Raw genomic sequence first — 14,724 nt, 5'->3', positions numbered from 1 at the left:
GCAAAAGATCTGACATATCACTAAAGAAGATATAGGAATAACTACTAAACACACGGAAAGATATTCAACATCATTGTTATTGGAGAACTGAGAATTAAAACTATGATTAAGTAACAGTATGCATTCACATAAATTGGAAGAAGTAAGATCAGAGTGCTCCTTAGAGGCAAGGATGGCAAGACTTCATCTTACACACATGTCAGAAGAGGAAAGTCACTGGAGAAGGATATCATGCTTGCTAAAGTGGAGGGGTGGAGAAAAAGAGGACAGCCCTAAATGAGCTGGATGGACACGGTGGCTGCATCAGGGGCTTAGATGTAGGCAGAATGGTGAGCATGGCCCAGGACCATGCATTGCTCCTTTCTGTTGTGCGGAGTAGCTATGGGTTGGAGCTGACTTACAACATGCATTCACCATTATGCCCAAATTTTAGGAGACTGACAATATCACGTGCTGGCAAGGTGACAGCCACTTTGAAAACACTTTGAAAGGGGTTTTTTTTGTACTTTTTTTTAAGTTTACCCTTTCACTCACAATATGACCCAAGAATCACATTCCTAAATATTTGCCCAAGAGATCTGAAAATATAATCAGCATAAAGACTTATCCTCAGATGTTTATAGCAGCTCTCTCAATAAGAGCCACAAATCAGGAAAGAATCCAAATGCCCATCAACTGGCCAATAAAATAAACAAATGTGGTATGTTCATATCATTGAATAAGGCTTGGAAATAAAAAGGGAAATGCCACTGATCCATGTACCAACATGCATGATGTAGAAGTTTTATGTTAAGTGAAAGACATCACATGCAAAAGCCTACGTAGATTTTAATTCTTTATAAAGTGTTCCTAAAGGGAAAACGGTAGTGAGAGGAAGGCTATCAGTCGCTGCCAGATAACTAGGGAAGGAACTCTTGGCACAGGGGCAGGAGGGAACTTTGTGAGATGATGGAAATGTCTTTATATCATGCTTGTGGTGGTGGTTGGCAATTATATACATTGAATTGTACACTTAAAATTGGTATAGTGGCTATCTGCATTGGGCTGTGATCCGCATGGACAGCAGTTCAAAACCACCAGCAGCTCTGAGTTAGAAAGACTGGGTTTTCTACTCCAATAAACAGTGACAGTCTTGGAAACCTACAGTGGGCTGAGTCAGCATTGACTCGATGGCCGTGAGAGAGACAACTTATTATCCAATAACAGTAACCCCCTAAAGCAAAGTACATGACAAGGCATAATGTCATCTATGCTCAATAAAAGATAAAAGAGAATTTTAAATATATGTATGTATACCTATTTCCCAGAATGTGTCTAAAATTATCTCAGGAAGCATATACACGAAGATTTTTAGAATGAGTTGTCTCACATAACAAAAACAAAGTGTTTGAGGGACTGTGGGGCGTGGGACTCCACTGTATCGTTCAGCTCTTGTGCATGCAAATGGTCAACTGAATCAGAGTGAATGGGAGTCAGCTGGGCAATAAACTACACTATTCAAAGTGGTTTGAGTCATGATTTTGTTTCTGTCAAGTTGCATTGTCATTTTGATCCTATAAGATAGATCTTAAAAGAAAAAATGTTCAAGGTGAACATTTGATATTAGTTAAGTCATTGTTTAGTTTTAATTAAAAGATTTCAGGGGATTATTGTTTTAGTTAGATGATTTCAGGGGATATTTTTGACTTAAAGTTGAAATAAATTGGTTAAACTACCAAAGATTAACAAAGAGGACTCTCAGGGAAGCCAAAGGCACATAAAAAACACAGATCTAGGGATGGATTTGGGGCTCGCACTAATTCCTAGCTCTAGAACAATTAGTTGTTATATCATGGCCCTGCTTGATACTTGCCTGCAGGAAGGGGCCACAGAAGATAGGGGTGTTATAGCAACCTGTGGAGAAGAAATTAGAAGCTGACTGGCTATCAGAATAGCATCTGGGGTCTTAAAGTTTTGTTTCCAAATAAGCAGCCATCTAAGTGAGATGTCAACTAAGTCAACTAAGATGGCACATGGAAGAAGCACCCCAACATCTGTGACACATGGATTGTAAATGATATATTCCAAAGCCAAAGGAGGGAATGGCATCAGAGCCTAAATTCTGAGATTCTGGTTTCAGAAAGCTATGGATGACAGTGGGAGCCCAAGACACATTTGTGAGATCCACCAAGAAAATGAGTCTCCGTGATTTCTCTCTATCCATAGTAGAGCGGTGGGAAGAAACCGGGTACCAAACTGAAAATGTTGCAGATGATTATAAGAGATCAAAATGATAAACCTGACTTGAATGGATAAAACCTTGTCACTTGATCCCCCTATGATACATGTTGGACCTGATCTGGTTTTCAATACTTTCTGTGTTTGTTTCATATTGGGGTTTATCTCTGATGTATTTTGTCATTGAGGGTAACCCTCTTGAATTTTTGTTATATGTTTTTCTGTTGCTTGGTATATGAAACCCAGGATTGATGAACCTATAGAAACAACAAGTAGAATAAGGGTTCCTGGGGGGTACAGTGGGGGTGGGGCAGGGAGTAAAGGGGAGCTGATATCAAGGAGGTCAAGAGGAAAGAATGCTTTGGAACAGATTGTGATAGCAATTGTACAATACTGCTTGATATCATTGAACTATGGAATCATATGATACCTGTATTCACTCTCAATGGAACAGCTTTGAAAAAAAGAAATAATAACTCAGGGCAAGAGTTGCAGGGGCTCATCTGACCTCCATAGAGATCCTCAGAGTCCAGATTCCATAACATTTGCAGTTCAGTTCTTCATTTTCTCCCCCTTTTGATAGCAATTCTTCTCTGGAATTTGCATCCAAAATTTTAGTAAATGACAACAGCAACTTGAAAGATTGGATTGAAACCCTCAGGGGCAGGGTGTTTGTGAGGATGGGGCAAGAACAGCCCAGAAAAGAGGGAGTGACTACCTGAAAGCTTGAAACATGTAGCCAGTGCCCCAGATTTGTGCAGCTAGAAAATGGTGAATTGCTTTATGTTCTGCTGTGTCTATTTTCAACCACCAAAGCAGATGATTTTTTTAAAATCTTGTTTCTGTGTCATGAGAAAATTTTTAAAAATCATCTATGTTATGAGAATAGCTCTCTTTGTGACTCCCCTTCCTCATAAGTAAAACACACGGTGGTGCATAAGATCTTGAGAGAATGACAAGATATATGTTTTAAGCTATGTGAAGAAGGGTCCCTATGGGAGGGAGATTTCCACAGGGAAAAAAGCAAAGCTTCAATACACAGCAGGTTAGGAGCTATAGGACTCACCTCATTCCTCTGTTGTTTTTTTTTTTTACTAAGAATAAGTCTAAGAGGCACAGAGTACAAATGACTTGCCCAAAGTTGTACAGACACTCAGTGTCTGAATCAATATGCAAGCCTAGCTCTTAAGTCCTATTTCAGAGATAATGTAAATGAAGAGGGCAACCTAGCCCAGACCTTGGTTCTATCAAAGTTTCTTCTTTGTTTGTTTTATACCAGTCAGCCCTCATCCAGGATTCTCTGTTCACTCCACCCAAAGTCAAGTATAAATGGATGTAGAGGCAGAAAATGCTCCATTTCTTGTAACACATTCCTTAGCTTTTCCTCCAAAAGAGATCCCTTTCCCATCACTAGAGGGAGGTTTTGTGTTTGAGCTTGACAGTGCAGTGAAACATCCCCTCTAGTGTGGCCTGGAGCACTAATCCTGCCCAGTAAATTCTACAGGGGCAGGTCTTGCCTGAGAGACCAAACAAAGAGGCCACTCTTGACAAGATTAGATAATCCCCTTAAAATCCTCAGGGGCACAACCAGATCCAGAGCACAGGGACCAAGAATGGTCCACGACAAATGGTGTCTGAGTGATTGATTTCTCATTGGATAACAGGAGTATTATTCTTGATTTTCAATATGATTTCAATAGTTTAAAATTTTTTATCATTAACAGTACATTTTAAGATAAGTCATTACATATGCATTGCTCATCTAATCTCATCTAAGTTCACCATGAGCTATATTTAACTAAATGGCAACGGGTCTTGTCCAAGGATCTATACATGGTGAAAAAGATATGGATGGGAAATCCTTCCCATGTGAAGCCTTCAGTCTAGTGGTTGGTTCTGGGAAACACACACTTGGGCAGATAGTTGTAAAACTAGGGGGCAATCACTAAGAGGAAGGTAAGAAATGAGGTTGTATCACTTGGAATGACCTGGAGGTTTAGGGATGGCTTCCCCGGAATATGAGCCTAGAGAGATGAGGTGGAGTTATCCAGACAAGTGAGATGAGGAAGTGCTTGACGTAGAGGAATAAGCATGGTGAATGCTGGGAGATGCAAAATCGCATCTGGGTTGTGGGATTCTGTAAACAACTCAGTATTCTGGGACATAGTTCTCTTTTGAAGACCGAGCATGGAATGAAATGGAATTGTTTAAGTCGCTTAGATTGCAGGGGATCAAAGTTCTTGCAAGTAATAGTAAAGGTTAAGCTTAGTCCTCTTGGCAATGGGCAAGCTGCAAAGCAAAGAAGTTAAGAACCAAATTTGAAAGTTTGTTCCACGGGATGGGTTATCTTTATGACATGAGGCAGATGAAGGCCACCGAAGGGTCCCAAGGGTAACTATTCAGGTCAGTTCACGTTTACAAACATTTACAGGGCCTCTAAGACAAAACCAATCCCACAAAGGACATGGAGCTAAAAAGATAAGCTGGTGTGATCCCTTCCCTCACAGAGCCGACAGTTCCGTGGGGTATCCTTTAAATAACTGGAGCCAAGAAAATAGTCCCTCACCTGCTGGTCTAAACCGGGTCTTCTCTGATTGGCAGCCATATGCCAGCCAGGGGGTGTTCTATGCCCTAAGGTGTTGACACTCCTCACTTTCTCTTTGTCACTGAGTTGTGTTTGGCTTCTGTGTCTATTGACAGAACAGTGTTCAGTAAATTATATAGATGCAGAAAAACACAAAAGCAGGCTCACCTCACCGACAAGGTTGACCTTAATTAGGCATGGCAACCTCGCCTCCTTGCGCTATCCTTGTAGTGCTAACACCAACCACTGCCTGAATCTTCAAGTTCTTAGACTTGAACGTCCTTTCCAAGGTCAGTAAAGGCACAATCCTGGTGACTTAGGTCTGGCTTACAGACAACGCCCCGCGATCTTCCCAGCATGTCTGAGACTGCCAAGCTTTATAGGAGCAGAGAGACTCATCTTTTCGCTTGGAGCAGATGATGATGTGACTTACCACCTTGCTCTTAGCAGCCTCCACCTGACTCATAGTGCCGCCAGAATGCCTTACCCTAATGTAAGCGAAATAAGCACTGTGTGCACCCATTTCAATTTACCTACAAATTCTTAAAGACACTCAGGAACAGATTTTGTTCACCACCTGGCCACTGTCTGTACATCAAATCAGGCTCTCAGCATACTGAATGTCTGCCTAAAGTTCAGGACCAAGCTAGAAACATAGTCTTATGAATGTCTTATAACTAAAGAGATGAAAGTACACATAATTCACCAAATCCTCATAAAACCCTTTGTATTGGGGGGTACAGATGGACCCCACCAGAGGTCCCATGCATTGTCTCAACTCATTTCTCCTCCAGAGGTTTGGAGCATCACACCTGTTGCTGTGGCAGGCTGCTTGGATAAGCTTTCCTCCACCCCCTGCTGCTCTGAGGATCTCTGGGCGTGGCTAGCTCCTTTCTTTCTTTATTCAACTATCATTTGTTAAGTATCCTAGAGTCAAGTCTAGAAAAGCAGATGAAGTGCAGATCCTTCCTCGTGAGTGGTTCACAACCAGATAGAAGGATAAAAACTTCCCCAGGGAATTGTAGCATGGAGGACGTCACAGAGACAACCCAACGCCACCTTGTCTGCAGGGACTGGGGAAGGCTTCTCAGAGGAGGTGACTTCGGGGGCCTGCAAAGACAGCAGGCGATCCCCAGAAGAAAGCGCATTGAAAGGGGAGAGCTTGAGTTAAGACCACATATCATAAATCAGACGGCATGGAGTGTAAGGGCAGGGAAGGTGAACGCATCACAGCGAGTTTAAACATCTCTGAGGGTTCCTGGGCCCTCCCGAGTATCATCTCCCACACAACTGATCACAGAGGCTGAGAACATTCCTGAAACTTCGGAAGCATAACGTTCATGAGCATCCAGCACCCCAGGCAAAGAGAGCCAATACAAAAGAGTATACACTGGATTGAAAGCACCTGATCTCACCGCACAGCTCATGCGCAGGCAGTCTTGCAGGACGTTCAGGAGTCACTTGACAACTCCGGTTAGCAATGGTCTTGTTACCTAGCTGAGATCCCGTGGCCTCTCTGGCTGATGGTATGGATTTACAGAGCAGATCGGTTGTGTGGGCACCTACTAGATTATCTTTAAGTAAAGTCAGGCCTTGGTTGTGTTCCCAGCTCCCTCATGCAGATCTTCTGGCTGAGGGCAGAAGTCTTTGGTCAACCCTGCTCATGGTTTCATTTTGATGTGCTTTCTTGTCCCATAAAGGAACAACTGGGCCCCTAGGACAAGGCCAGACCTGCACGATCTCACAAGTGCTTCCAAGGACATCATCTGAAACATGTTGATTATTTATGTTGGAGGATCATGGAGCAAGAGAACCCATCCAGAGTTCCAGCTATTTCTAGTTAGCCAAACACACAACTTCAAGTAGCTAGGCTAAGTCAATCCCACACAAACACATGGAAACCATAGTAAAACAATGCATATCTTGCATGGAAATCGCATGTGCAGTAGCTGCATGGGTGCTAATATGGAGACAGTTATCCCAAAGCTGCACATCATCTTAAGTTCAGAACTGACGTGACAGCTGTATGATTCTTAGAGCCCTGCATCCTTTTTATTCTGTCATGAGGACTTCTCCTTCGGCTTTTCGGGTACGATGAATGCATAGAACAAACGGGTGATTCCATAGACAGTAAATGGAGTTGGGCTGCCCGCAGCACACTCTACCTCCGCCCTCAGGTGCATCATAGGCTCAGGAAGATATATCAGTAACACATAACATCAACATCACACATGGATAATACTTTTTCCTATTAAAAATTTTTCTATAAAACCAAGGATCTAAAACCCTGGCATCTTCAGAGGGTCAGTTCCATGAAAAAGTAACTATAAAAACACAGAATTTTTTTACGCACAATGCATTTGCATGTAGATGCTTGAACTAATAATATAAATGATGCTTTAATGCCTAGTTCTGCTCCACATAGAGGGGGAAAGCTTTGTCAATTTGTTTACTAATCACCTAGAATATCGCTTTGCGCATGATCTCCTCTATAGAAATTTTATTCAGAAGTGTTATTTTCTACTACCTGAAGGATAAAAACTAAGCTCTTGCCCCTGTCTGGGCCTCATTCAGCCAAAGGAATCTAATCGCCCACGTGTGTGTTGTCAGTGCATTTTAATATTTTCTGGAATCCTGCTGGCATACACATCGACCACACATGGGGCTGCGAACTGCAAGGTCTGTAGTTCAAAACTAGCCGCCCTTCTGAGGGAGAAACAGAACTTTCCACTCCTGTAAAGAGTTATAGTCCCGGAAACTCACGGGAGCAGTTCTGCCCTGCCCTAGAGTCACTAGCAGTCGGCATCAACTATCTGGCAGTGAGTCTGGCTCTTGGAGTTGCTTTTTCTACGTCCACTGCCTGGAGCACCCTTTCCTCAATTGAGCCACATGTCAGCATTCAAATCCAGTCCCATTTCCCTATTTCCTCAGTGATTGTACAGGGTTTTGTTTTTGTTTTTTTACAGTTTTACAGATATCTGTTTAAAAAACTGTAAAATCATAGTTGTGTGTACATGTATTCAAGGCAAATGGACTGAATGTGTTTTGCTTGTGAAAATTGAGTGCAAGGCAGTACCTGTTTGTTCAGGAGACCTGTTTGCACTAGGTTTTAGTCCCCAGACTCTCTGATGGTGGTAGAAATGCAAGAAAAAGCTACAGGACAACCAGATTTTTTTTTTCAATTGCACATCTCTCTCAATACCAGGAAGGCTCTCTGGTAGCACAGGGATTAAGAGCTCAGTTGATTACCAAGAGTTCAGCAATTCAAACCTACAGTCAGTCCATGGAGCAAGCTGTGCTCGTCTGCTTCCATAAACACTACAGCCTAGAAAACCCTACTGCACAGTATTCCCCTGTCCTACAGTCTTTCTGAGTCAGAGTCACCTTGACAGCTATGGGTTTTGTTTTTGTTTAAAAGATCAACTTAAAGCATAATCGTTTCCCCACCATCTATGTGAGTTTAATACACTTGAACATTAGAAAATATGTAAAGTATTACAAATTTAAAGAATGATATCAAAAGTAAACCAAAACATTGATTACTATTTCCATTCAAGTATTTAATATGTTCTTCTTCTGCCCTCCTGGATTGTGCTGATATCATGATGTCAACTGGGGCCACATGACCCCGGGTCAGCATAAAGTTCCAGTGTCATGGTAACAATAATGAATGCGCATTCCCTCCCACTTTACATTCTGCAAAGCCCTCTCCCTTCACTGCTCCGTTTGACCCAAGAGGGAGGTCTTATGAACCTCATTTCTTGTGGAACTAAAGCTATGAGAAATTAAGTCTGAAAGCGTCAGAGTCAGGATAGAATATGGGCTTTCAGCCCCAGTTTCATATCCATGGCACTGCATCATGCTGTCACCTTAAAACTTCCCAGGAGCCATCGGCACTGGTGCTGACATTTGCTGGGTAAGAGTAGGTATCCTTCAAAGTTTGCAACTACCCCAAGGTTACTCTGTGATGATAAGGATTGCATGGGGGTTGGGGGGATTGCATGGGGGATTCTGCTACATGATGTCTCATCTGACCCATTTCTCATCTTTCAGGATGAGACCGTCCAGTCTACGTGGTCCCCCTCAAAGACACACTGGAGCATTTTCTAGGGGACCTATCGAAGGTGGTGTAATGTTCAAGCTTTGGGGACAATGCTCCTATTCCGAACACTTTGAACAACCACAAAAGTGGCTTATGCCCATGGATGAACGAATACCCTTGGCGTTACCACCCTGAATGAAACACATGGGTCCTGAGCGGCATTCAGAAGGCATGCAGGTAGGATATGGGTTGGTTTTACTTAGACTGAGGCCATACGCTGGCTTGTTTCAGAGAACCTTTCCATAGAGTCTGGACGGCAGCACGGGAACCCGTGGCTGGAGGAGGCAGGCCCAGCCGCAGAGCGGTTGGTGAAATTTGGATCAGTCAAGAAGTGAAGCACTGCATGAAGATGACAAGACCTCTGACAGGCTAACAGGCAGGTGATGGATGGAAGTTTTTCAGCACTGCCAAAACATCAAATGGTAGTATGTACCAAATGTTGGACCCTGGTGAGCCATGAAGGGGTGCTCTTCATCCACATAACCTGCCTGCACAGCCCTAGAACCCCCCAGCCACTGCTTTAGGCATCAAACCAACAGGAAGCCCTAGAAATGCCTGAGAACACTACTCCTCTAGCCTTGGGAACGCAGAGGAACCGGGTGCTTGGGAAGACCTCAGGATGGATGGCCTGGCCTCGGATGCAGCATGCATCAAACTTGTACCGGAGTCTCCTGCAGGATGTGTGAAAACACAGACTACAGGGCCCGCTCCCAGAGTTTCTGGGCCACTAAGACTGGAGTGGAGCCAGAAAATTTGCATTTCTTACAAGCTCGCTGGTGCTACTGAACCATTTCTAGCCCCTGAACCATTTTGTGAAACACTGAGCCAACATTTAGGACGTTCACCCCTTTAGAACAGGGGTCAGTGGACTGTGGCTCCTGAGCTGTATGTGGCTCTTTCAGTATGTACAGGTGGCTCTGAAGTCAAATGGAAAATGAAATTAAAACTATCAGTTTCATTCAAAGGATATCATTCAGATAAAACATATTTTACTTCCGAGCACTTTGTAAGTAGTTGTGAGGGAAGGATTGGCTCTTCTCTCTCTGAAGTTTGCCAACCTCAGTTTTCGAATAAAGATGTTAAGTCTCACTATGAGCGTATGGATTTTTCACCACAGCTGCTTTGAGACGCCATTCCCATTGTCCATGAGGGGCACCCTCCCAAGTTCGTTCAAGCACCGCCTCTGCCTGAGCTTCCTGCTTTGAGGGGGCCCTGGGTGACCCCCATGGTCAGAGAAGTTCTACAGGCCATGGCAATAGACACTCTCCAAGGAACAAGCTTCCAAACATGTTAAGAGCCTGGAAGGATCTCTCTTTAGAGATGAGGAAACTTGCATGCAGAAATGTTCCACAGCCAAGTACCATCAAAGCCGATGTTTACATTCCCAAAGAAGGGGTCCGTCCATCTCGGAAATGGAAAGGGCACCCCCAGTCACACAGCAGCTCAGGCCAGAACTTCTATTGTCAACCACGGCCCTTTGCTCTGTTTGCATCCCCCCTCAATTTCATCAGCAAATTCCTCAGGCTCTCTCTTCAAATCAATCCTAGCCTAAGCCTCACCACTTCCACCACTGTCACTATCGACCAATTTGTCATCATCGCTGACCTGCAGTGTTTTCACAGGCCCCCACACCCACCAGCAACCTTTCTCTCTGCTTCCACTCCCCGCACCCCTTAGTCTTTTCTCAGAGGCAGCTAGAATGACCTTTTCACTTCTCTTCTATGACTCACCAGATCACTATGAGCAAAAGTGAAAATTCTTCGCTCAAGATCAGGCCTGACCTATCCTGCCATCCCTTCTTGGGCTTCCTCTCCTAACACCCTATCCAGCCACACTCACACCTATCCAGCCACACTGCCCCTTACTCCCCTATTCAGAGACACCGGCTGGCTACTGGACCCCAAAATATGCTCTTGTCCTAACCTGCGAGTGTGACTTTCTATGGCCCAAATCACTAAATAGATATGACTAAATTCGGGGATTTGAGATGAATGGATTATCCAGGGCTCCCCAGGTGGAGTCTATGCCAATCAGAAGGGTCCTTCAAAGAGGGATGCAGGAGGCAGAGTCAGAAGAGGACGGCAAGCAAGGAGAGGGGGCCATGAGATGTGGGGCCATATGCGGGGAATGAGGACAACCAGGACACAATGAAAGGGACATAGGAAAGGTCTTTCCCCCACAACCTCCAGAAGGAGCCAGCCCTACTGATGCCGCAATACTCACTTCCGGTCTGAGCCACTGTTTGTGATGATTTGCTCCAGTAATAATAAGGAACTAATTATTGATAAACCTGTTTTAAATTTCATTTTAGCCTATAATATATGTATACCAGTCTATATGTAAATAAGGCATATATTATATGATTTATTTGTCCTTCAGCATCTCTGTCACTAAAGGCAAAGTCCCTGAGAGCCAGGAATGTCTCTCCATCATTGTAATCCCAATGCCTGGCAACTACCTGTTGAATAAAATAAATGAGTGCTAGATTTAATGAATTGAGTAATTGGCCAACACTGGGAAATGGCTGAGCCTCAATAAAGCGTTGGTTCCATATATGGTTACAGACCTGCGCAACACATTCACAGACTCATCTGGAAAAGATGGGAACATGCACAAACCTCCCAGGTGGTCTCCGTGAAATCAGTCCAGGAGAAGGACCTCCGAGACTGCTCAGTGTTCAGCCCTCCTCGGAAGATGAAGAGCTGTGATGTATAACCATACCCTACCCACCGCTGTGCTCTCGTCATCTACTGCCTGATGCCGGGAGAAGAAAGGAGCCTGCACAGGCTCCACTCAGATTTTCCACTCCACTCCGACTGCAAGGCAAGCAGCTCCCGTGTTCCCCATCCGTGTATGTTACCGTTCCATTCAACGCTGAATGAAGAAGTCCGATGGCGGAAAGAGTGGAGGGGCTGGGAAACAGGCCACACCTGGTGCTCTTCTGACAGAGCGCTGCTGAATGTCGTTTAAAAGGAAAACCACACATCGCAGCAGAGGTCTGTGGCACCCTCAGTGGCCTCTTGGTTACCATATGATATTTAAAAGTGAGTAAACTTCAAAGACTTAATGAAGTCCAATATTCGCTTTGGCGAGATACAAGTTTTAAATAATTTAGAGATCACAGGTCATTAAATTATTTTCTCTATTGCTGGTACCAGCCGAGGTCAACTTCTCTAGTAAGTTTGTTTGGTTCAACACCAGTGAGTTAATTTCTGGTGAGATTAACGATTTTCCAGTTTACAAATCTCCAGGTGTGAAAGATGATGACGAGGAGGAGGATGACCCAACTTTCCTATTAGATGAAGTTACAAGGATGCTTATGCCCTCCAAAAATTGTTCTGAGGCCATTGTTAATAAAAAGTGAATAAAAGGTTTTCACACTAAAACAAACAGACTTTGATGGTGACCAGGGTGGGGCGCAGGGGAGAGGGGTCGGTAGGTGCTAACTCGGGTGCGGAGGAAGAGGATATACAACAAGAGGGCGATGGGCCATGAGTGCTGGTGACGGGAAGACAACGAAAGGTTGAATGAGAAACTGATGGTCTGCTCTGCTCGGGAATCTTCACCGAATTCAGAATCAAAAGGCTTGTAAACTTACTCCGAGTCTTCAGCCATTGTGCAATATATACTGCAAACAGAGCAGCCCGTTGATGTCAGTGATGGCGGCTGGGCATCCAATGCACTGTGCTGAGGTCACCCCCTCTGTGCAGTCTTTGCTGACGCCCCCATGTGCACAGAGGCACCGCCTCCTGGTGTGTGCGTGGCACTCTGCGCACCCCTTCTCTCCCCTCTGATTGTGGTATAGAGTAGTTAACCATGTGCGAGCGGGTGTCCTGTACCTTGCTGCTGCCTTCTGGAGAACAGGGACTGTGCCTGACCCATCCCTCTCCACCCCCTATGTTCAACACAATACCACGCAAGGTTTGGCAACTGCGTACGTGTAAGCCAAGTACGATTCCAGGCACTGTTCTAAGAAGCCTTTAGTGGAAGAGCTACACTTACACACGAAAACTAAGAAGAGTTCTACATAGCAAATGTTAATGCAAAAATTGACATAAAATATTAGAAGTGTTTTGGGGAGCAGGGAAAAGGAGAGACAAGAGTGGACTGGGATTTTTCCGAATCTACAGAATAATTTGTTTTTGTTAGCCAGAAATAGTGATATCTACTCATTGACATCTCCCCACGCATTGGAAAACAGAAATATTATGAGAGAGTGAGAAGTTGGGTTATATATAACCAAAATATAAAAACTGAGGGCAAAAAGATTCTGTCATCCTGATGACTAAACATCCCTGCATTATTTTACGTTTTGATAATTTGTTAAACTCTAATCTTTATTATAGTAGCAGTTTAATACAAAGATCACCAAAGGACTGTTTAAACATCATAGGTATTAAATATTAACCTTTTCATTATCGTTCTTACTACTACTGAAATCCTTTCACACGATGGAATACTTTCGTTATATTGGTGGCAAAAGGGCAAACTCGGTGTCAACAGCAACATTTATTGACCAGCTATCTGAAGAATCTATGACCTTAGCAATGTAAGAAGGAAACTCTAGTGCCTTGACTATAGATTTGACTTTCCCTCACGGATGGGTCATGTTTTTAAAAACCATGTCGACCAAGGAAATCTAACCATACAGGAACAAATACTCACCTTCTGTCACAAAGGTAAGCGTTGGAGCAACCGTTTCTGGGTACTCATGGGGGAACTCAAAAAATACTTTGTCCATGGTATATAAAAGTCAATCATTAGACACACATATTACATCTACTTCCCAATTCATATTTCGAGAAGTCCTGGCTTAATGCTGGAATGATCCATTGACTCAGTCTTACTCTTGTATATGCATTAAGGTGCAGGGACCATGATACTGTACACCCTTTCCTGACACATAGAACAAAATAGAACCTCCAATCAGCCATCTGCATGTGCAGTTGTGCTTTCTTACCTTCACAAAGAGAATAATCTCGGGGTTCATGGAAGAAGCTTCGATGTCTTCTGAATCAGTGGCACCGGAATATCCAGTGGGGGAATCCGTGCCGACGGAGAAGGCCTTGCTCTGCTGGACAGTGAAGCTGGACGAAGAGGGAAGGTCTGCTGCCATCGTGTGCCCGTTCTCCTGGGAATACTCCAGGTGAAACTCCTCTGAGAAGAGAGCCTGGGCCTGGGAAGGTGAATGCAATTCTTCCCTCGAGTCGCCTTGGTCCTCCTGGGGCTCATCTGGTGGAGGCTCCTGGTCCTCAGGCTGCACCTCATCCGGCAGCAGGTAGCCCTCTGCTCTTGGCTGGGCATACAGGCTGTTCTCCTCCTCCCCAGTGGCGTAGTCAGACACAGTGGCATACTCGGACGAGACCAGTTGGTGTTCATAGAAGTTGTTTTCTGCCTCCACGTCTTTCTGGACGTCGTCATAGAGGGGCACCTTATTTTCTTTCCGCTCTTCGGGATCCTCATACATGGCCTCTTTGGGGATGGTGTCATAGATGCTGTCGTAGCCGGTGTCGCTCATGTTGGGTAATCAGCTAGAGCCTTCTGCCAACAGACCCGAGAAGATCCCAATGGAGTAAGGGCTCAAAGATGCTGCCCAGCCTTCCAGAGGAATCGATGGCCTTTTGAAACGCAGCACTCGCCACGGCTCTCAACGGCAAGCCTGACAATCATTTACCGGAGACTATGATCGGCAAACCACTAGTCCATGGACCAAAGATAAAGCTTACACACTCAGTTAACTCCTTCGCTCCCAAGGGGTCTTTCAATTAGGCTCTGGGGTTTCCCCGTTGCCATAACTCCACGATTCTTTGCCTGAAGCAGG

At 44.3% G+C, this 14,724-nt stretch overlaps 1 protein-coding gene across 1 annotated transcript in view; it reads right to left on the bottom strand.

Annotated features, from left to right (window-relative positions):
- The window catches only part of CLIC5 (chloride intracellular channel 5), a 193,455-nt gene extending 179,034 nt beyond the window's left edge, over positions 1–14,421 (bottom strand). Inside the window, exon 1 of the mRNA XM_075554086.1 lies at positions 13,864–14,421. Within this exon, the coding sequence (XP_075410201.1) occupies positions 13,864–14,421 (558 nt within the window). The remainder of the gene's footprint in view (positions 1–13,863) is intronic.
- Positions 14,422–14,724: the final 303 nt, after the last annotated feature.

This window comes from Tenrec ecaudatus, chromosome 7 (genome assembly GCF_050624435.1).
Source record: "Tenrec ecaudatus isolate mTenEca1 chromosome 7, mTenEca1.hap1, whole genome shotgun sequence".
NCBI classification, from domain to species: Eukaryota; Metazoa; Chordata; class Mammalia; order Afrosoricida; family Tenrecidae; genus Tenrec; species Tenrec ecaudatus.
The sequence above is the reverse complement of the archived record's forward strand: the minus strand, read 5'-3'. Positions and strand labels throughout refer to the sequence as shown.